At 36.3% G+C, this 23,371-nt stretch overlaps 1 protein-coding gene across 1 annotated transcript in view; it reads left to right on the top strand.

The window, feature by feature from the left end:
* The window catches only part of PLCE1 (phospholipase C epsilon 1), a 116,267-nt gene that overhangs the window by 49,065 nt on the left and 43,831 nt on the right, over positions 1 to 23,371 (top strand). The window contains exon 3 of the mRNA XM_066554672.1: positions 15,183 to 15,499. Coding sequence (XP_066410769.1) covers positions 15,183 to 15,499 — 317 coding nt within the window. The remainder of the gene's footprint in view (positions 1 to 15,182; positions 15,500 to 23,371) is intronic.

Raw genomic sequence — 23,371 nt, 5'->3', positions numbered from 1 at the left:
ATATATTATAAAATACCTAAAAATAATGCTTTTGTGTTATTTGCTTAGAAGAGTTATTTCTGTTCTTGTGTTTTTGTAGGCACTTGGCTGATAAAATGTAATTAGCATTTTAGGAACTTATTTGTGGTATTATGCTTTAAAGCACCATGAAATAGTTTTGTTATTATTTAAGTTGAAGTGTCTTAAATTTAAAAACAAAAAAGAACCTTAGAAGTAGAATTTTCTTCTAGGCTTTAGGTGTTCATAATATACAGTTCTGTAATTGCCATGAAGTACAAGGAATCAAATTAAATCATATAGTTCATGTCTACCTCATAGGTACAGTATTTGAATATAAAACCTCCTAATAGCTACTAACAAAACTTTTAAATATGTATTGAGCACAAAAAGAAGAGGTGCTGCGTCAGGTACTGGTTGTCTTGAGGATGGTGGTAGGATTTGCATACAAAGTCAGTGTTTGGGAGAGAAGTCTTCAGGTATTTTCCATAACCATATATAGAATTAATTTCTCTAAAAAAGACATCAAGAGGAAATATGAAAATATTCTTGTTTGCAAAAATAGAACTAGAACTGTGTCAGTAACTAGGATTTCTGTTTGATTCCAGATCACCAAAATATTATACTTTCTTTTGTTCAAAAGAAACAGATCCTTCAAAAACCAAAACTTTTCTTTGAACGTCAAATATTGGAAAATATTTCAGAAAGCTTGAGAAGGAAAAAAAGGTTTAGTGATTGCATGGATCATGGTACATCAAATTTGAAAACAGGACGGCACTAACAGCATGTTGTTTGGGAAAGTAAGAAAGCTCATGGAATTGCAAAGCCTATTGTCAGTGGAGCCATTTAGCTGGTCTAACATCCTTCTGAGTTGTCTCTGTAATAAGCTCAGTAGTCAAAAGGGAACTGTGCTACTGTACAGCCTTCTGAAGAAGCCTGAGATCTATCATCCACATGCACAGCTTTTCCCAGTGGTCATTGATGCTCCAAGGCAAAGGATGACACTTCTAGTGTGAGTTTTTCTGTCATCAAGGACCAACCATTTGTTCTTGTTATGCATTTTTTCTGCTAGATTTAATTATTTCAAATCTGATCTTTTTCCCCTGTTAGGAGGTGCTTACATATCTCCTACAGTCAAGTCTCCTCTCAATTGCACTTTATTGAACTAAAGTTACACATTTCTGATCTAAATATCTTTCGCTGGATCTCACTATTCAAGCCTGGAATAATTTTATAGCTCTCTTTGGATACTCTGTGGTTTTTCTGTGTCTTTAAGAAATACAGAAAAGATAACTGTGTATTACTGGTGTCATCCATGATCTATGCAGGGGAACCTAGTTTTGCCAGCACCACCTCCTAAAAGCTCATAGATAAAATTCGGTTTTAGGGTCCCATCTTATTTTTTCAGAGCTGTTAACCTTAGGAAAGCAAAACTCCTTTTCATACACAGGATTTGCAGTTCTTATGTCTAGAATACTTCCTATTTCCAGTAGATCTATAATGTGTACACTAACCTGACTACTTGCTTTTCTGTTAAAGTCAGGTTTGTAAGGTAAAATGGTTAACTGCCCTGTAACAGTCCTGGAATAATTTGGGTTGGAAGGGACTGTGCTGGTCTTAAAGACAGATGTGCTTTATTTTTCCAGGTTTTTTATTTTCTTGCTATATAAACAATATTGTTGACATGGTTGACCCTAACTCTATTTAAAACCTTACCTGCAATATAGGTAACAGTAGCACCACAAGGAAGGAGGAGGAGTGTTAATTTTTGCTATGTACTTTTACAAAAGGAATTAATTGCATTTGAAATCTTCAGGTTAAGGGAGATTTCTTAATATCTGGGGAAGGTACTAGTTTTGTGTTTGTTTTCAGATGGTAAAATCACTGGCTTTGAAAGTTCCCTGTTAAGAAAGGACTGCAAACACCCTTTCTAGTATAATCTGCTAAAGCTTAATGACAAAGACACAATTCATTAAGGAGTCTTGTGACTGTTTAGAACAGCTTTTATGTGGCAAGTGTATTAATCCTGTGAAAGCCAAATGAAATAAATACTTCAATTTTTTTACAAGATAGCTAGTTTCAGCAGTATAATACATAGGGCTATATATTCTGTTTGCTTGAACACAATCTTCTATAAATGTAACTTTTTAATTTACCTCATGATGCCCAAATGACATAAACTAAACAAAGAAATTAGAGAAAATAGTTGCTTATATAGTTGCTTATAGCAGGGTTTAGTCTAAGCAGAACTATATCAATTTACTAGTGAAGTTGTAGAAAAGCTTGCAAGGATAAAAAAGTACTTAGAGCATTTATATTAGAGGTAGGAAGAAGTAATATTGAGGCAAGTCATAGATGTTGAGATTGTTAAGATCTCTGTTATGAAGTTAAGGTTGATTTAATGCTTTGTGTAGTCTATTGTTTTAATTCTTCTGACTTTGAGACATGTGCCTACCCTGTTCTCTGCTGTCTGCTGTATTCCACTAATCCCTCTCTGGCTTAAACTCCTGTGTCGTAGAGCAGATTTCAGTTCTAAGGCTAAATCACACAGGCTGCTCCACTCTGTAATTTAAAAACATATGAAAGGAAGAATCAAAATCTTTGAAGCTCTGACTTTTTGGCAATTCTTGTTATTGTGATGAGTTTTTTTAAGAACTCATTATTATTAAGCTAAATAATATTTTTGCTATCTCAGTACTACAGAACTTTTCTTGGACTTCAGATTTTTTTTAAGCATATCAGCATTTCCCCTGGTAGCTCGCCTGGCCATGTCTGTACTGCATAGTGCTCATGGCTCTGTGTGAAGTGGTGAGATAGCCCATGGTGCCATTGGTCCTTCAGTCCACTGAAAGTATGTGACTGTGCATCTGATGTGTTCTGTATGTCTGTGAAAGGACTTTGATTATATTGACCTGAGTTTTGCTGTGTATTTCTCTTTTTCCGAGAAAATGCCTCTCAGCATCCTTTGAGTTGTGCTTCTGCCACAGCCTTTGTGATTCCAGAAACCTTGCTAAGAATAGCTGGCTAGTAGCAATACTTTCTTAAAAGAATAACTGGCATGATATAATACTTACATAACATCATGAACGTGACTTACTATGATGGGAAGTTGTAAATTCATGTTAATCCCTTATAAAAATAGTGTATGAATTTTCCTTAGCTTCCCATCAACTTCCTCATGAGAAAAATCAGCTTGTTAAGGATGCAGGCTGTTACAACCCATTTGAAAATTTTCTGGTATTTGGCATCATTAGGTGTTTGCATTGAAAGATACCTTTCCAAATTGCCTTTTAGAACTTTGGAAATTGCATTCTAGAGTAAGGAATAGCTTCTTTCATTTAATTCTGTAAACTCATTACAGAATCTTTTTCTTCACTCAGTAAATTTAGTAATGGTAATTGGACTTTGCCAAACAGGTATTGTACTACACTGGAAACTTGCATTGAAATTGCGAATAAGGAAAAAATGTGAGACTAAGAGGATTGTTGTTATTCTAGGTAGAGAGATTAGTTTTACTCTTTCTGAATCACAAGAGGAAGTAGTTTACAGAAGAAAAGAGCTGAATTACTTCCCTTCTTAAAAAAAAAAAAAGCCAACAGTATGGCAATAATTTTACTTTATTCCTCTGTGGTTACAAACTTTCATTTTTTTCAGGCCGGCTTCCTCAGTTGTATTTTAACCCTACAGGAAAAATGCCAATTTGACATACTGTACGTTTACAATACATATTCACCAATGAGCCTGAGCAAAGACTGTGTCTGGGGAAGGAGAAAAAGAAGATAAACTAATCCACACTAAAATAAATAATAAACATGTATCAGGAAAGCCATCTGTGTTTTGCCTGCATGGACATGCATGTTGTCTGCATCTTGTTTTTCCTTCCTTTAAATTATCTGTAAAGTAACATACCTTTTGTCCTGAGAGCGCTCAACCCAGGATACTTAGCCCATAAAACTGTATTTCTCAGAAATGGCTATTAATATTGGCTTTGAAGATAGTTCACTTTTAATTCCAACCACAAGGAAAAAATACAAATAATATGTAGAATACAGTAGTCCAAAATAGTTCAGTTGGAAGAGACCTACAGATCATCTAGTCCTACTGCAGTAGCTAGCCTTAATTCTTTTAAACTAAAACTTAGGAGATTGTTTTTACCCAAGAATACACATAAGGATTACGGCAAGGGCAGCAGCTGTGATTCTACCTCTGTGTTTCTGTGCAGTGTAAACAGGACACAGACCAAATGATATTTTGTGGGCAGACACCTAAGGAGGAGTAGCACAGCTCTGGCTGTGTTGGGGTAGAGTGGAGGTACCTGAGCCCCGTGACAGTGCTCTGCAGGATGTGCAAGAAGAGCCGTGGATTTGCTGCACAGCGTTCCCAGTGGCTGCAGGTTACTGACTGGGTCATCATCAGTTAATGACATACTCATTTTCACATCTTAAACATCTCCCTCTCTTTTTGACCAGTTTCAGTGAATACTCTTTTAGTATGTCTTAAAATACTTCTAAGCCATTTCTTTAATAATGAAGTGCGAGTGCTGAATGGTTGTGAATTATGAGTATTAGCTTTGCCCTTCACCCTGTTATGTAATCCATCAATTGATTTCCAGTTCATAATTTTTCTCTATTTTTGGCATCTTTTTCAATTAGTGTCCTTGGTTCACTCATTTATCCTTGTGCAAGAGAATCTTTTCATATTTTCCTCTACATCGTGAATTTTGAACTAGGAGGTAGAATTACTGCAGTATTTCTTTTTAGCAGCATAGAACTCACTGTTCTTATTAACTCTTTTTAAAGTATCTTTATAAATTATGGTACTGTCTTTAACAGCACTTTGAGAAGTCTGTTAAAGTGTGTGAAGTGTTTTGTTCTTACTAGGTTTTTCCTGCTGTACACTGCTGATACAAAACTATTATCACAATAGTTTTGTGGAGTTCCATTACTAAGTTTTTGACTAATGCCTTAATAAATCAAGCAGTTTTCTCTGATGTGTCTTAGGGAATTTCTATGTGTATGTTTTTGATGAATACAGGTATATTTCCTGGATTTTCTTTTTGTTAGAAATCTAAAAATCTTGGGTATCAAATTAAATTATAGCTGCTACAATAAATGTGACTGTGCTGTCCTATTCACAAAATGTTCTCATTATCAGAGAAAATTCAGAGCACACAATAATTGAATCATCACCTAAACTAAGTGGTGAAGGAGTAGATTTTGTAGGTGCTTCGGTTATGTAGAGGTTGAATTTATATTATTCCAGGTGTAATATCAAATAAGTTAAAAAGTTTCCATAACAGATCATACAAAGACATTTTGTACCCAGGTGCACAATCGAAAGTATCTGCTGTTACTGGTTTTATTCTCTATCCATTTTCATAGTTACGTAGAGGACAGGTCTCAAAATAAACTCATGTTAGGAACAGATTCTGTTTAGGGAAATACTGAAAGCAGGCCAGAATGATGAAAACTCCGAACTGATTAAGCATTTTTCAAGTGTATTCCATTCTTTTCAAATTCTTCCACTGCTAAGCTTCAGGGCTTAAATCGGGAACATCTAATCAAGTGTTGTTTTTACTGGATGTGGCTTGGATTAATTTTGTTCCAATAATCAGTAAGAATAATAACCAAAACACCTTATGCAGCAGATTTGCCTGCCCTTTGGTCTATGTGGAAAATCTGGTAGCGTGTCTCATGCACTGGATTGTCTTTCCTTTGAAGATTCAAAAGGCAAGAAAAATTAGTATCTGATCTTACTTAATTCTCATGTTATTCTTTGACATTATTAAAATCAAGTTCTCAGATTGGCATCTAGTGTTCATCTTGTGTCTCTAACACCAATGGCAGTTTTGGTGTGTGCTTCACTTGGTATGACACTGAAGCTATAGGAAACATTCTTATTATTTTTACCTTGAAAGACTATATTTAATGATTGTTTTCCAAATTGAAACAGTTTTCATTTGGATAGTTCCTTGAACTTGGGCATTCATGTGCAGTATTTGTAAAACTGGACCAGGTGGGAGCAGACCATTGCTCTTTCCCACCTATCCTTGAAGGGTCACTGCAGCATGTAATCTGGTCTTCATGATAAGACCAAAGTATGGAAGATGATGCTTTTTACAAAATGTATTTTTGAGGATCTTAAGGCCAGAAATGAGTTCTAATTTGTGCTTATGGTAATTTATGAAGTTGTGCAGCAAGGTGCAAACTTCAACAGATCATTAATTAAATGCAGGGATTGTTAATGTCAAAGTCCAGTGCACTCAGACTAGAAAGAAATGCCTCAAGGCTGAGGCATTGAAAATGCCTGTTGCAGTTTTACAGGTATTTACATTATGAATGCTATGTTTTGCTGCTACAGTTTGTAGTCTTTTAAAATTAAAAAGTTCCTAAAACAACAACAAAAAAGAAAATGTAGAAAATCAGTATCATAAGCCCTTGCTTTAATGGGTACCTAACTGTACATACATCTGTTGAACATCCTTCTTTTCCATAGGTGTGTGTATATATATTCTCAAACTACATTTTTGTTTGCATTTTCTCCCATACTCACGGATTATAACAGAGTTCTTTAATTCTTAAAATTGAAAAGCTTTTGCATTACATAAATGGAAAAAATAGAAGCAAGATTAATTTTTACTGTCTTGATTGAAATACTCAAATATTGGAACCTGACTTGAGATGCTTGCACTCTGTCTAATCACTGGATATTTCTCCATTGCAGCATTAACTGAAAGTTGTATGCATTTTAATTTAATTTTGAACAGCAGCTCCTGCTTTGATTTCGGACAAGCTTTGTATTATTTTGGGAGGTGAGGTCAAACCTTGAGTTCTGCTTTGACTCAAGCAGTAACGAGTTCATTTTGCATTGAGAATTATGTGTTCTTTTTCTACAATATTCTTTTCTTCCAAAGTAAACTCATAAATCCTCCCTTTTGACGATTTTGTTCTTATGGGCTGGAATTTATCTGGTAATTTACATGTACATTTGTTTAGCATTTGAACTTAACATTCCAGATGCTATGCTGTATTTATATCCAGATCTTAAAAGGTCTTGAATACAGATGCTGCACAGAGAACCCTCCTGCTGGTGTGTGTTGCTCAAGTCAAAATCCTGTTAGTATACCACTGTGGCAGCCTTTAGGAGAAAGATTTATGAAATGTATGTGAAAGTGGAATATTTCTGAAATCATTCAGGAGTTTTTCAGAGGAGGGGATTCATTAGATGGGATTACATTTCAGGAAAAAAATGAAAAACCCAAAACCACTTGAACAGCAAGTGTGGTGGTGTCATAATAACCTCTTTCCAGCCTTTTCACATATCTGTTACACTGTGGTATAAAGGTGTATATTTAGAAGATCAATCATTATAGCCCAGAATCCCTTCATCCAGCCTTCTTGGTGATAGTTGCCTCTGAAGCAATGAAATCTTGTGTCTGGTCTTGCACAGTGCGTGCTGCAGCATGCCACAAGCAAGATGGCATGTTGCTATCCAACAGCTTTTGAGAGCTAATTTTCAACCAGTCAACCAGACATTCACAGTCTATCTACCAAATTATAATTAAACCTTCTTCTGGCAGGTGTTCTGAAATGAGGATACAGTTTCATGAGTTACAGCAGTAGGTGAAGGTCCCCTAAAATAGCAGGTCTCAGGTGGCCCGTTGCCATACATAGGTGGCCCATTGCCATACATGTAGACTGGTAGCAATAAAGCTGCTTTCTGACTAAACATGTACATGGTGGATCTCTTCAGACTTCTGGCAGCACGGCTGATTCCTCTCTCTATAATACCTGTAAGTATGTCTATGTTCAGCAAACCCTGTGTAACACAGGGTGCCCTTTGTAGTTGAAGTATGCATTTGCTACCCTGTTAGCCTCAGGGTCGTTTGTTACAGGCACTGCCTTCAAAGCCTGTTATTTCAGGTGCAGAAGAAATGTTTACTGGCTGGGGTTAACACACAAAAAACACATTGATTCTTATGCAGATATTCTGCAGCCATTGCTAGTTGTACTTTTCTCCGTGAGGATGCAGTCTCAGCTCTTTGCTAGCTGCACTGAAAATGGAAAGGAATTGGAAAATCAGCATCAAATTGGATGAGTTTTGTCCTGAGATCTTCTGATTTTGCCAAAGCAAAATTAATGTCACACTGCTACTCGTTGCATCTTTTTTCTTGGGAATTTACAGCCAGAAGAAAACCCAGTATGTATTATGGACAAGTCTGATTGTTTTTGTCGGTCAGTACCAGCCAACCTGCATACAGAGAGGAAATGGTTGATTAAATGTGTTGATAATATATGGTAATTCAGAGACAAGCAGCCAAGTTCTCCTGTACACTGCAAAATATTTCCATGAATGACTCAGGCTAGTGGAGTGGTAAAAGGCCTTGGATGCAATTCCAGAAATCTGAGCAGCAGCGTGGCTGTAATTACACACGGCAGTGTAGCTGTACACTAGGGATGATGGGAGGCAGGCATGGCAGTTCAGGTGTGGTGAAATCATGGTGATTCTTTGAATTCGTTTCATGTATGATGTCAGTGCTCGTATTTCACAGAGATTTCACAGGATATTGCGAGTTGGAAGGGACCCAGAAGGATCATTGAGTCCATCTCTTAAGTGAATGGCCCATACAGGATAGAGCACATGGCTTTATTGTTATTAGCACATGCTCCAGCCAACTGAGCTAATATCAGTAAATCTAGTTTAGAACCAGGATCTTCTAATCCAGCCATAAGCAGAGTTGAAATAGTTTTTCAAGCTCATACTTAATGGGTAGGAACTTCTGAAAAATGTAAGGGCTACTTTGTAGTTGTTAACTCAAGGTTAACATATTAATAAATACTTAATGCTGATCATCTTTAAATCAACTTTACAATCTAAATGAATGTTTTGTTGTACGTAGGTTTTACCCTGTGAAAATGTTTACCCAACTTTTGTAGTTAAAGAAAAAAGAAATTCTTTCCCATGCATGTGCATCTGAACTGTCCTAATAATTATATCATTTTTTTAGACAACTTAAATTTGTTTCAAGACAGAAATTATATAGGCAGGTTGTATCTCTTAACAGTACAGTACTTTCATGTTTTTTTTCCTCTGGGATTTCACGTGATTGATCCTATAATTGCAAAATTTTAAAAGTGTGTCCAGAGTCTGGTTTTCAAAACGGAACTCTTTGCCAGTTCCTAAAGCAAGAAGTGATTTTAGGAGTGACTGTTGTTACAATCACTCCATATCTTTCTTTTTGCTGAATTCCACTACTCAGTCAGCTCATGAGTCAGGATTTTGTAGTATATAATGTCATTTAATTCAGTTATACTTCAACATGCTAGTTGCCTTTTAAAAAAAAATCCTCTCCAGAAGTTTCATAAATCTGTTCAGCAATAAAATCTCAGCCTCAGTAGGAATATCTGTGTGTTATAGTTTCAGGGTGTTCTTTTCCCAGCAAAATTCTTTTCTACATGTGATTTCTCTCTTTTTCCTTTTCTCTTTGTACTAAAGAAACTATTGCTTTTTTCACCTGGCCCAATGTGGTGACTTGCTGCTGCTTCCCAAGAGATCACCTCCTCCAATGTCTTGCTATTACTATGCCTGAATTAAACTCAAAGCAGGCATTCTTGAACTAGCTGTGAAATTTGCTGTTTCTATTCCAAACCTGAAAAGGATCCTGTGCCCTCAGAGTGTATCAGTAATCCTACTTGGTCTAAAAAAAAAAATAAATAAAAATTCTACAGACTGTAGCTCATCTTCTTTTCCTCAGGTTATCTCTGTTTTCTGCTTTCTGATGCTTAGGTCCTAAAGAACTCCAGTTTTATTTAGTGCAAGTACCCTGTAGATCAGTGCTCCCCTGCTAATAATAATTTCCAATGTGTGCTGATAGGCAGTTTTAAGAGGTAGCCCATATTGCTAGATTTAGGTATATGGACAGAGAATCTGAGTGTCTTCTCATTTGATTACTTGACTCATAAGGAAATTTGAAGACAAAGTGGATCTATTGATTTCAGTGGTTTCTACAGGGAAATCGAACTTGAATTTGATCCCGTTCTGTGTCAAGCTTCCCAGTTAGTTAAATATCAGGCTCTTTAATACTGGAGTGAGTTGTTTGCAGTCAGAATTGATAATGGTGAATTCATGTTCATTAAGGGAGAGAGAGATATTTTTAATTAGATAGAAGAGAAACAGGAAATTAACAAAAGCTTGTTGGTTTGGTTATTACGGTATTGAGATATGTTGCATCCAAGGGACAGCAAAACAATGTTATCCCAGTTGTGCTGATCTGTACTGGAAGCTGGTGTTCAATTAAACTGCTTTATATTGATAGGTGTCTTCTACTTGGGGAGCTTTTATTGTATTTTTCCTCTTTTTTGAACAGAACAGTTCTACATTTTCTATATTGACAGCTGTTCATCTGTGGCTATTTCTTAATTTTTTTTACTTTGGTCAGTATTTATTTTCTCACTGTACACATAATCCATATATTCTCTTAAAGCATATGAACAGTTTGGAGGATATCTGTAGCATAGCTTACTAAAAAGGCCTCTATTAGAATCCATTTATTGCACACATTTTAATATTAGCAGAGAAAAAGAATCCTCTTAAGATTTTTCTATACTTTCAGTTAGATTAGTATAACGTCATAAAAGCAAAGTCTATTATCAAAAAACTGTCTAAGTTAAAAGATATTATAATAGGTTGAGTAATTACTTTTATTCTTACAGCTATTGAAATCCATCTTTTGCTCTCGATCACAGCTTGTCATAATCACAAGATCTTTGCCAGTAGCCTTCTAGAGAGTGAGCATGTTCTTAGGGACTGTAATTTTCACTTTACTGCTTTAAAACTGTTTTTTGAATGTAGAGATGGAATACTTTTTTTTTTAAATGAAAGTAAGTGTAGAAAGAAAAGGACCTAGAAATAAAACTAAGACAGAAATCCAGTTATTGAATATTTCAGTTAATCAAACTTTGTTGAAAGTAGATTTTCATATTCTAGGCCGGCTTACTCTTTTTAGATGGCATTCATTTAAAAAATGCAGTGACTTTTCCCTGGCACTCTGTATTTTTCTCCCATTCTTAAAAAGATAATTCTTTTGTTAGAGGAGAAGAGCCCTCTTTGTTCCCACTGGTATCAGCGATGACTAAGTCAGTCCAGGAGTCCTTTGTTAAAGCTAAGCAGAGGTTATCTTGTTTTGAGTAATAAAAGCAATACTTGCTGTGTTAAAGATTATCTGCTTCAGCTGTTTATCAGCAGGATAAGCAAAGCTATCTATTTCAGCTTTAGGCCACTCAGAAATGAGTAGTCTGGGTCCTTATTTTCTTGTAGTATTTTTAGCATTAACTTGATGTGGTAGAACACAAAAACCAGTATCATTTACTGCAGCAGCTAATTTTAGTGAGGATCGTATCTTGCCTTAACTGTGAAAAAAGCTACTGTGATTTGGGTCTGAAAGCAGTTCCATTCTGCAAGTTACTCTAAGGACCTGGCCATTCTTTGAAGTGCAGAAAGATACTATCTGTTTCCTGAAGAACACAAACTGACAACACAAAGCTGGAGGACTTACTTATGAGACTGGATAAGGAGTTTTATAGCAGAAGCAGATCTGTTCCTGGAGTAAAAAATGGTGGAAGTCTGAAGCACACACACACAAACAGATGAAAAAATAGTCCAGGGAAAAAAACTAGCTTAATACAGGCAAATAGACAGAAAGTAGACTTTCATGCAGAGTGTAAATCATGGAAGGTGGTGAAGTTGAGAATAAGGATCCTGGATTTTCTGTGATAAAACACAGAAGACTGAAATGACGAAAGATATCTGAATCTGGAGAGGTAAATTATGCCAACAACCAAGACTTGCAAAAGATGTGAATTATGGAAGAATTACATATTTATAGGTGTAGAAAAAATCAACAGAAATAAGTTATTCTACTTACTTAAATAAGTTAATTCTACTTCTTCAGTATTTTTAGCCATACTTTAGCCATGAGCTGTGTGCCTTCAGATTTCTGTTTAGCCTCTGTTCCTCTCCTTGGATATCAGCTGCATTTTTGCTGCAGCAGCCTGTTCCATGTGCTCTCACATTACAGAGAGAATTTACATAATGTTCTTCCAGTTTAATGAAGAATTGAGAAATGCTAGTTTGAAATTCAGTGTTTTGAATCAGGAAGTGTTTTATTTATTTTCAATCTTCTTTCAAATCCAGCAGTACTGGTGGCTGCTCTTGAGTCATCTTGGCTTCGCTTCCATGAAAAGATTTTCTTTTTGACAGCTTCATTTTTTTGTTAAAGTGAAGCTGGGTTGCGAAGATTTCATTATGAAAGATGATAGTTCCATTAAAGGTAGTTTGATTAAAGGCATTCAAAATCCATCCACTAGCTTTCTGCTGGATTTGATCAATGGGCAGTCAGTGTAGTGAAATCCAGTTCTAATGAGATTCTTATTCTTGATGGTTTCTGGCAGTATAGAGATATGCTTTGGAGCGAGCCTTAACTGTGGTCACTTTGTGGTGTTGAGCCTTGTTCTTAGATGTGAGAGGTTGTGCTAAGTGGAGCCTGAAGGGTGATTATACTTAGGCAAGGTAATGTGCAAAAGATCATGATCAGTGCTCTACCCTATTGCAAATTCAGTGTCAAATTTTGCCAGATTTTGAGGTCTTTGTGCATGGTGTAGTTGGTACAATGATGGAGAAGGTGAATTACTAAGAACGCCCCTTTAAACCTCATTGGCGAGCAGTGTGATGCTGAACAGCTCATCTTTGCTCTTATGTTTTCTCTCTTTCATCTGTCACTAGGCACTCCTTATAGAGTTATATCTTCCTTCCCTGCCATATTGACAGCTATAAGGTGTTTACAGCTGTACTTACCAAATAATGTTGGTTTTGCAAAGTATCGCTGTGGCATTGCACTGTCCATAGTACTTGCTGTCTGTTTCCTGTGGTATATGATCACTTGCAGCCAAGCCATCATCTGAGCTGCCTGTCCTTTCCTGACCTTGGTGCTTGTTCCAGAGACTGGATGTTTCTGACAGCTACAGCTTTTCACCAGTTGGGATGTGTTAGTTGCCTTCTGGGAGTGCATCTTCTGGTGCAGTTTTGTCTGAAAAGAATCAATTTTTTTTGCACTAAGACTAAACTAAAGCACAGTAAGTGAAGATACTTGGGAGATTCACTTCAGAAGTCCATTTGTGATGTAAAACAAATGTTCAATCTAGACACAACCAAACACCCTCCATTTCAATGGTGAGATACAGGGGAGGCTGGTGCAGGCTGTACTTTCTCTGCCTTGTGTGGGAAGGGCTTGCATGCACATGGAGTCAGTGAGGCATTGTGACTTCTAGGGAGCAAATAGGTGTCGGTGGGTGTTTGTGTCACGCCTTCCATATTATCTTCTTCCTGAGATAATGCTGGTTGTGACAGTGACAGTTCAGTCCATATATGTAAAGCATAAGTAAATACATAATCCTTCTAATATAAAATGAACATTATATTTTGCATTGTTTTTATTTAGGCATAAGCTTGTATTCTGCTGCAAAGTCAAGAATCGTGCACATGAGCTTTTAGTGCTTTTTTATTACAAAACCTCTCAGAACAGTTCTGTGCAGGTTGAGGCAGGAAACAGAACTGAAGTCTCATGTAGAATTGAAGCAAAGACGACTGAAAGGGAGCCCAGAAGCTCACTGCACTCCACCTGTTGCCCAAACCAGCAGTGACACATCAGTGGTGTTCTTAACTGGCTTTTCCCCCTCAATCTTTGCTGCAGGTGTTTCAATGACAGAGATTTCTCAGTATATGCAGATACTGTGCGGCACTTCTTCATTATCACCGAAGTTACATATGTTTCCCGCTGTATAACCAAGCTACTGCTTGTTGCAAATTAATCCCATTACTTCTTTTCTTGCTAGTGTAGACAGAAACAATTTGTTCTTTCAGAAGTTTCTTCTCTATTTGAACATTTCTCAATAGGTTCTGTTCGCCCAAAGACTTTATTTAGGGCTATTGCAATTTATAATTTGATTTTCAGTAGACTATATTAAGAAAAGCCAATTTTCTGTCTTCTTAACTTCCCTCTGATTAATAATAGTTTGCACAAAATGACTTAGAGTGGAAAACTCATGTAGCATATTTTATGTTTATTATAAGGGACTGAATTTTAATCAGTCATTATGAACTTGGTTTTTTTCTTTCTTAGAGAAACAAATTGCACCCTTTATCACTTGAGAGCTTATAGATATATTAAAAATACTGGGGAAGAGATAGTTCTAGGGTGTAATCCCATTATGTGTGTGGAAAAAATCTCTGAAGGTATTTCATGAAGCAATGCAAAAAAATAAACTCCTTTTTCTGAGAATGATGAAGAGTATGTAATATATGGCTATGAATGTTTTTACATTTAAGTAATTATTGAAATATTTTTCAGAGAACCCATTCTAAACTTATCTAGTAAGAAGATTCACTCAGTATTTTGGAATCATTGTGTTGATGTTTCATGCTTCCCACATGATCTTAGAAAGCTTGCCTTCTTCCTTCTTAGGAAAAGTTTTATTTTTCAAGAGATATCACTGCTGGGATATTATAAAACTACCATGAATGTTTTGTATTAAGGATAAAACATTCATGCTCCCAAATATATGCATTTTCTGAGAGGAATGAAAAATATTTTGTAGCCTTGGACATTTGGTTTCACAATGCAGCAAGCTCAGATACAATTTATCTTATAGCAAGTGGATTATGAAGAAAAATGCTGACCCACATGGGTTTTCAATTATCATTATACATTATTTCTTGTGGGAATCGTGTCTCAGTGCCCCAGTCAAGCCCTCAAATTGCTTTGTACTGTGGCTGTTACATGGGGGCAAAGCAGAGGCACACTCTGCCAGATGAGCCCTTTATTTGAGGCTGTGATAAGGCCACGGGTGCTGGAAGAAGGTATTTCGATGTTTCTGGAAGAAGGTGTGTTTTGGCAGGTGGTTTTACAATCTCCTAACTCTAGCTGCCCTCTATCTAGCCAGCACCAGATATAAAAAAAAAACATGTAAAAGAAGGTTGTTTAAATAGAAAGTACTTAGAATATAGTGTATTGCTGAGTAAATGAATGAACAGTTTAACAAAACCAAAACACCATGTTGTCTCGCTTTTGCACAGCACAGTCCAAGAGTTAAAGGCAAAGCCTAATGAATTTTTCCTTTGTTTTGTTGTAGAACGCCAAGCGTGTACATCCATGTCTGGCTCCAGCGTGCTTCCCTCCAGCGTGGCCGGTATCAGCAGGGAGCTGATCGAGCTGCAGCACCTCATCCAGTTCCCAGAGGAGGTTGCCAGCATCCTGACCGAGCAGGAGCAGGAGCTCTACCGCAAAGTCTTACCCATCGACTACCTCTGCTTCCTGACCAGGGATTTGGGCAGTGCTGAGTGTCAAAGCAAGCTGCCATCTATTAAGGCATCCATATCTGCTACTATTCTTTCTTCTCCTAATGGAGAACATAATGCTATAGAAGATCTTGTGACAAGGTTTAATGAGGTAAAACAAAACTTTTAAATTGCTTTTTGAAAGGGTTATTACCTGATGTATGTGTTTGTTATTTCCTTTATCTCTCCGAGCCAAATTTAGCTGTAACAGCAACTTTTTAAAATGTAAATTAAGATGACCAGTTATTTAGCTAAATAACTTGCACTGAATTTAATAGGAGCTATGTGATCAATTTGCTCAGTGAGGTTGGGAAACAGTTGCCTACCTTTTTCTTGCATATTGTAAAGTGAACATGAAGAAAAAATTACAGACTTCTAATTCTTGGTATTTATACTGACAGTATGGGTTAAAATTTCAGTCAATTTATTAGTTTGTTTAGGTGCTGGAGTTCTATTTATTTGTTTTGGATTCTTGTAGACTAAGCATCATATTAGGAGTCAGCACAGAAGTATTATAGAGTTTTCTGTATTTTCTGTAGTATAGCTACACTAGTCTGCACTATTTATTTAACCACTGTGTGTATCTTAAGCATTGTTATACAAAGAAGTGTCACTTGGCATGACATTTTCACAAGCCAAATGTTGAGTTCTTTAGTAAGATTTTATTTTGTTTTCAGAAAGGTGGTCTTCTGACGAGTTTAATAGAAAACTGATTAAGAATTGAGAAAATGGTTAAAAAAATCCACCCAAAACCCCAACCCAAATCAAAAATCAAACTACCTAAATAAAAACTCCTGGTTTAGCTGCAGAAACATGGAACAGTTCGTTCTTTTTTTGGGGGGGAGGGGGGGGTGAACTATGTGTGATGTTAGCAGTTTCTAGAATTGTAGAAGTGGAATAAAATGAAGATAAAGTTGACTTAATGCTTTTTTAGTTTGCTATCCACTGCATTCTTATAGGGGGTGAGATGAAAATTTTTTTACTACTATGCAAGTAGAAAATTTTTTTGCTACTAAGCAAGTAGTAAAAAAAAAGCATAAAATTAAGTAAATATAGAAGAATGTGTATTGACCCCCAGAGAACTTCCTGTGTGCTGGGCAAAGAAGAATCAGGGAGTGAATATTTAGCATGTTTCAAAGTGTTCCTTCTTGTGCATTACTGAGATTTAGCAACTAAAATAGGGTAAATATATTGGCTTCTCTCACCTCATTCAATTATGAGAACATACATAAAAGTTGCAACTACAATATTCAGTCTTTAAACAGAGCCTAAAAATGGTTTTAATTAGCTGCAGTAGCAGTACTCTATTGGAGCAGACTACAGAAGATGCTGTGGCTGGTGTGGCTGGAGAGGATTGTCGGTGCCGACCCTGCTGGGGCCCTCCCTCCTGGGGGGCTTCTCATGGGGCTGAGCCAGGGGAGATGAGGTGCACTGGCCAAGCTGTGTACAGCCTGGTGAGGCACAGTGCCAGGGCAGTGCATTGAGGACATGTGGCCATCAGCTGTACAAATCAGACTGACCAGGATTGTGTTCTGACATTGAAGGGTCACAGGATTGAAAAGCAAGTAGGTCCTGAAGAAGTCTTGTCAGAAATGACCCAAGTCTGTTCCATATTAATGACAATTTTAGCATTAAAGTTGCCTTTTGATAAGATAGTCAGCATTAGCTTTGAATCTTGGAGATTTTTGACTTTCCAGTTTTTGTTGTCTAGCGTTCCTTGTTTGGTAATTGTACAGGATAGTTTTTTATATCATTTGAATTAATTCCCAAATATTCAGTGCACAGATTCTTTGGTATATAGTGCAATAGATTATTTGAAGTATAATCGGGAATACATTTTTAAAAACATAGATGTTATGTGTTTAAATGGAGTTATTGTAAAATATTTACTGCTTGTCATAAGTCACTGATTTGCTATATGCTTTATCTTACAGTGGAGTATATCAGTTGCCATAGCCAATCATGAGCGTGAACTCTCAAAGTGTCTTTGTTTATAAATGGAAAGAAAATTCTTGTACAAAGAGTCATGATTTTGTTGGCAAAACTCAGTGAGCACTTGCTGATTTTTTTGGCATTCCCTATAGAAATACTGAAGTGTATTTATAATGTGGGAGCCAAAATTACTTTTAGGATGACAGGCTTCTGATACATGATGGGGAAAAACAATTCCATGTCATTTTTCTGTTAAATAATAATTATATTATTTAGAGAATTTTTCATGAAGCAGTATACTTTTTAGTATTTTTTTCAGACAATACCTATTAAGGAGAAGCACTCTATAAAACTTGTGTAGAATGACAGTCAATCCTGAAGATTTTGGACTACACGCATACAGTATCATCAGCTGTAAATAAAGCCTGTAGTCTTTAGGGTTTGATTAAAAATGGAATTGCATAATAGTGGAGCCTTGGGCACAACACGTTCTCACCGGTGAGACACAGCTCATACTTCATTTGCTGCTAATAATATCCAATTGATCTTAGAGTCCTGTCAGAGCAAGGCTCTAGACCAAACTAAAGGCAGATATTCTTTCCTGTTACTAAATGTAATTAAAAGCTGATTCTGAATTAGTGGCTAGCGGGAGGATTAGAGTGAAATACAGCTATATCTACCTTTACAAAACTATTGGCTCTAAGTTTCTAAGACTGTGCACTCCATAGTGGTAGTAATGTATTTTTCTGCTCTGATGGAGCTTTGGCTATAAGAAGTTTAGTTTTCAAGGATGTAAAACTGTAGGAACAAACCATTGAGATTCTGCAGAGTTAGCAGAGCCCTGGCAGCTGGGAAGTTAGGAAAATGGTACCTAAGTGTGTTTTAGGACCATAACAACTGGTACATACGTTTTTGCCATCTCTCCTTGTTGCCTGCTGTGCCTCTCTTCTTGATTCAGTTCTTTTCTCCGATTCTTGTATGACATGACTTCACCCTGCTTCTTTACATGGAGTGACATGTGCTCTTTCCCCAGTGTCATATGGCACAGTCTTCCTGGGATTCTGTTTCTTTTTCTGTCCCTTTACCCCCCCAGGCTCTTGCACCTTTATGACTGACTCCCAACCATTCTTCTGCCTGTTACCAGCAAAGCGACCACAGAGACACAAGTACAATGCACATGTTGTAAACATTCATGTGTATGTAAACATTTAAAATCATTTCAATCATTGCTTTATATAAACATGAAAAGAGTCCCTTGTAACTTGATGTTTCTGGCTGAAGCTTCAAGTAAAAGAAAGCCAGTAAGACATTAAACAAACTGAAACATTTAATTTTCCATGCTGACATATGTGAACAGAGCAATTGTGGGTTCTTAAATTGAAAGTTGCATCAGATTGGAAGACAGGTGGCTGACTGAAGTTAGTCCCACTGCTGAACTGAAAATGCAAAATCAGAAGTCAAATGCATAAGGTGATTTTTTTGGAAAGATATGGTTGCCAAAAAATAAGCTAAAAAGGTGAAAAAGTTTGAACAGTGTTAGTATAGCCCTGCTACTGGAGTGGGTTCATCACTCACTAAACCATTCTTAAAATCAATAAAGTTAATTAAAATATGGTTACTTAGGATACTTAGTGATGATAGTTTTATTTTTAATGGTTAAATTTTGTAAGGTTTTTTCATTTTTCATTCAAAATACAGATTTAAACCTCACTAGCAAAACAGAGACATATCATTTTACTGAAATAATGGAATGTAAATAAATATTGCAGTCTGTCTCTTAGTTCAGCATTTTTTGCAATGCCTAAATGGGTTTGCATAATGCTTTTTAAAAGATTGTGTTTGTACAAATATCAAACTCTTTCCAGTCCTTGTTTGGAATAGTTTTTAGTCAGATTTAAAATGGTAAATGTTCTCTGTAATGTTATATAATTTCACACAAGTGTGTTGAGTAAACCATCTATTAATAAGCTATGCAATTTAAAATATTCAGATATTAAAAATGCATCTGAAAATTATCTTGCATATTATACCAAGAGCCAAAAAAAAATTCATAATTTAACCTCAGTGAAACCCATGTAAAAAATTCCAGTTCTGTTTTATACACAGAGCTCTGTATAAATATATACACAGATATTCATCAATATGCGCTGACAGGTGTGTGCAGTTAGCAGTGCAGAGGAACTCACTTCAGGCAGCTATTAGTGCTGATGCTGCATACTGCTGGTGTTTTTTAATTACCGTTTTTAAAGGGAGAAATTGGACTATCCTGATACACTAAGAATTCTGCTTTTAAACAAAGTAATATTTTTCCCTCTTGCCATGATTACCATATGATATCTGATGAAGATTATTATTCATGTTCTTCAGATTTTCCTCAAATGTCTTGACTTTTATCAAACAAAATTACTAAGACCAGATTGACTTGGTTAAATGGGTTATAGATTGCCATGCTTATCCTTTGGATACCTTAAAAATCATCTTCTTGTTTTGTATGCAGAGATTTTTCATACACATACTTGATTTTGTCAGTATTAAAGTTTCTTTCTTTCTTGCTCCAGTTTAGGCAGTATTTAAATCAGCTACAATTTGTTATAGAAAGATATCCATGGCTAATTTATGGTAGGAGTTAAGGAAGGTATGTACTGTAATCTTACCTTGCGGCAAACCAGAAGAATTTGTTTTACTTGCTAGCAACAGTAATTGCTAAACTTCAGGCAGGCAGCTGCGTTTGGTAATTTCACCCCTGAAAGCTGCATCTCTCAAGTATTATGAAGTTCCTAAAAATGTAATATAAATATAGAAGACATCATTTCTTCCATGTAGCATCAGCCACTGAAGTATGTAGCTTGGGAATTGCTGTAAAAGTTTTACAAACTGAAGCATTGGTGAAATGAATGTAAAACACTACAGATGATAAAACACTGCACATTGCAACTAGAAATTGTTAATAATTTCCTCCCTCAAAGCACCACTACATTTGCATTCTCATAAAATATAAAAAATAAGTTAATTCCCATTAAAAAAAAAATCACATAATGCATTCTCTAGGAGGTATATAGAGGATAGTAAAGAATATATATATGAATAATCTAAATTTTGAGTATTAGAAGACTGAAATAAGAGAATGATTGAAAAAAATCCATGACAGATTTAGGGATACAGTTAGTAATTCAACATGCATTAAATGCTGTTCCTTCCTGTGTACTACATGGAGCGAGGTTCCCATAGAGGGAATGATAAACAGTCCTGTAGGTTTCACTTGTACAGGGATTTAAGGTCATGCACCATAACTTGAGGATCAAGTTCCATCAGGAGTGTCTCTTTCATGTCCTTCATGTTTTATTAGTAAAAGCAGCTGACCCTCAGTAATAAGCTATATCCTGGCCCTGACAAATTGGTAGATGTTTGCCTGCATATAGATTTGTCTTGAAATCAGGGGTAGTCCAATAATTAGGTAATCAAAAACATAGGCTCATTTTACATTTTTAGTGACTGATATCTATTTCCCATGTTTAAAAGTAAAAAATACTAACACTAGTAAAAATATGCCTTTCCCAAGTGCATTAGCAATAGCTAACCTGAATTTACTTGAAGTCTTTGATCGAAGTAAGGTAAGCCAAAAAAACTTCTAAAAAATAGTTAAATTAGTTATTGAATGCCACAGATTTTGGTGCAGTTAAAATAGTAGAGATTTTATATAAAAAGATAATTTCAGAAAACCTGAAACCGTACAGATCTTTTTGTACTACAAATTGTAGTACATATTGCTCAGTATAGGTGGCATTGCCAGGACATTGGGTACAGGTCCTGTGTGCTCAGATTCAGATTTGAAGGAGATTCCTATATCTCTTAACCTTGCAAATGAGACTACTTTCTATGTATCTGAACTTTATCTGGCTCAAGGTTGTTAGTGCTTCTATTAGGGCACCAGAAAATATTTAAATCTTAAGCAAACATCTATTCAATTTTGCTTGTTTAGTACTTAATATTAGTGTCCAGTAATCCTGGATGACACTCATTTTTATCCATCTGAATGAAAAGACTGATGTTATTATCTACTTGTTTAAGTGGATGGTGTGTTAATTCATTACTTTTCTTGTGTCTTGCCATCACGTGGGTTACCGTAACAGAGCCAGGATACATTTTCTCAGGCTTTTCAGACTCATCAGCAGTGCAGCGGAAATCTAATTATAGGTTTGCTGTGATGATTTCTGTTCTGAAGGGAGCTTAAAATGACTTACATAAACAGAACTATGTAAGTCAAGTGTGAAAAAAAAAGTAAACTAAGGAAATAATGATTACTGTGTTGAAACGTAGATCATGATCTGATGTTGAAGTGCTGTCCAACACAAAAACTTAGTCCAAAAAGCTTTACTGCTCTTTCTGACAAATACTTGCAATGCAGTTTGATCTCCTTGGCAAGGCTACTCCTGTGCAGTCTTTGGCTGGGATGTACTGTGTGTGCTCAGGCACTGCCTGAGCCCTGAAGCTCTCATGCTGATGTCATGGCAGCTTGGTATCAAGGCAGCTGATGGTGCTGCATCCTGAGGTCAGGTGTTCCTCGGCTGTGCTGCAGCTGGGGACGTGGCTCTGCAAGCCAACCAAGAAAGAAATGCTGCAAGAGGAGGTGCTGTTCTGTATCCACTTGGCTGGAGTGTCCAGGAGTCGGAGCTTGCCAGGATGGAGCTTCCTTTTGCTCTCTTCCCCCACTAGAAACCCATGGATTTAGTGACAGGGTAATTGTGCCACATCAAAATACCATCTATGCTAATAGCTTGCCGAAGTAGGATTCTGAATTCAGCTTCCAGGTGAATTCCACAGCCACCAAAAAATAAGTACCTATAGAGTTCTCTGCTTTTGTGTGAGGTGCATCTAGTTCAGCTGTACATGGACAGCATCTGAGGAAACCCACTTCTGAACTCCCATTTAAATGAAAATTTGATAAGTTTGTTATTGCTTGAATACCATCTGTTCCAGGAAAAATTAAAATACCAACATTTCTAAAGCAGTCATGTTCATTTTTTCTCAGGAGTGGTTTGTGTCTTAGATGCTCACTTCCATCCCCTGATTCTGCCCAATCTGTTATATCTGCCTTTGCCTATTCTATTTTAGAATGAAAAGATTCAGACACTTTATTTTCTTGTTTAGTGAAAGATTTTTTTAAAATGTTTTCTACTCCTCTGTTGTTGTCCTACAGGAGGAGTGAACGTGAACTTCATGGTGCCTTTTGTACCCTTCTTTTGCTCTTACATGTTATACAGTATCTCAAGTCGGCAAAGGCTCACCCATGCTGCCCTTTATAGTTTTTAGTTTGTGATTACAGATTGTAAAAGTTCATCATCCTGTTTATAGCGGTCTTAAACTCTCTATTAAATAGAATTTCATCAAGTGGCTGCTCTAGTTTAAAGGTTTCCTGTTAACGGAGAGTCTGAAGTCAGTTGCCTATTTAAACATTCTTTCTCAATTTTGATACTGTTTTCTCTGATCATTACATCTTTACTACTTTAGATTAAAACATATCTGTTTAAAATTATATGATTCTTTCAAACTTATAAAACCATATTAATCAAGTCATTACCACATTTGGTATTGCATAGCAAACAAATATTAATTTTTTGGTGAGATTGCGTGTTTAGCAGTTGCCTTCCCTAACAGAGCCATTTCTGGAAAATGAGAATAATCTCCAAAAATAATGTGTCACTTTATTCCAGCATACGAAAACAAATCTGTGCCACAGATCTGATTGTTCTGTTTCACAGTTTCTGATTTTTTAATGGATTTGTTTTATTACCTTTTATTCTGGTTTTGCTCTCATTTGACCCCCGTGCCATGCAGTTTATGGTGGTTTGTATTTTCCATACCTTCATGTTCTTTGGGTATGCACTTCTTGGTCGATTGAGTTTTTATATTTTAGGAGTAACTAAGTAAATACACCAAATAAAATTTTAGCTGAATTCAGAATCTCATTCTGAGTTTCTGCAGTGTTTAGTGTGCTGCCCCTGATGCACACAACTTATTGCAGCGTCCCCATAGTCACTGTCCTCACTCCCGA

Source organism: Molothrus aeneus, chromosome 8, assembly GCF_037042795.1.
Source record: "Molothrus aeneus isolate 106 chromosome 8, BPBGC_Maene_1.0, whole genome shotgun sequence".
Lineage (NCBI taxonomy): Eukaryota > Metazoa > Chordata > Aves > Passeriformes > Icteridae > Molothrus > Molothrus aeneus.
The sequence above is the reverse complement of the archived record's forward strand: the minus strand, read 5'-3'. Positions and strand labels throughout refer to the sequence as shown.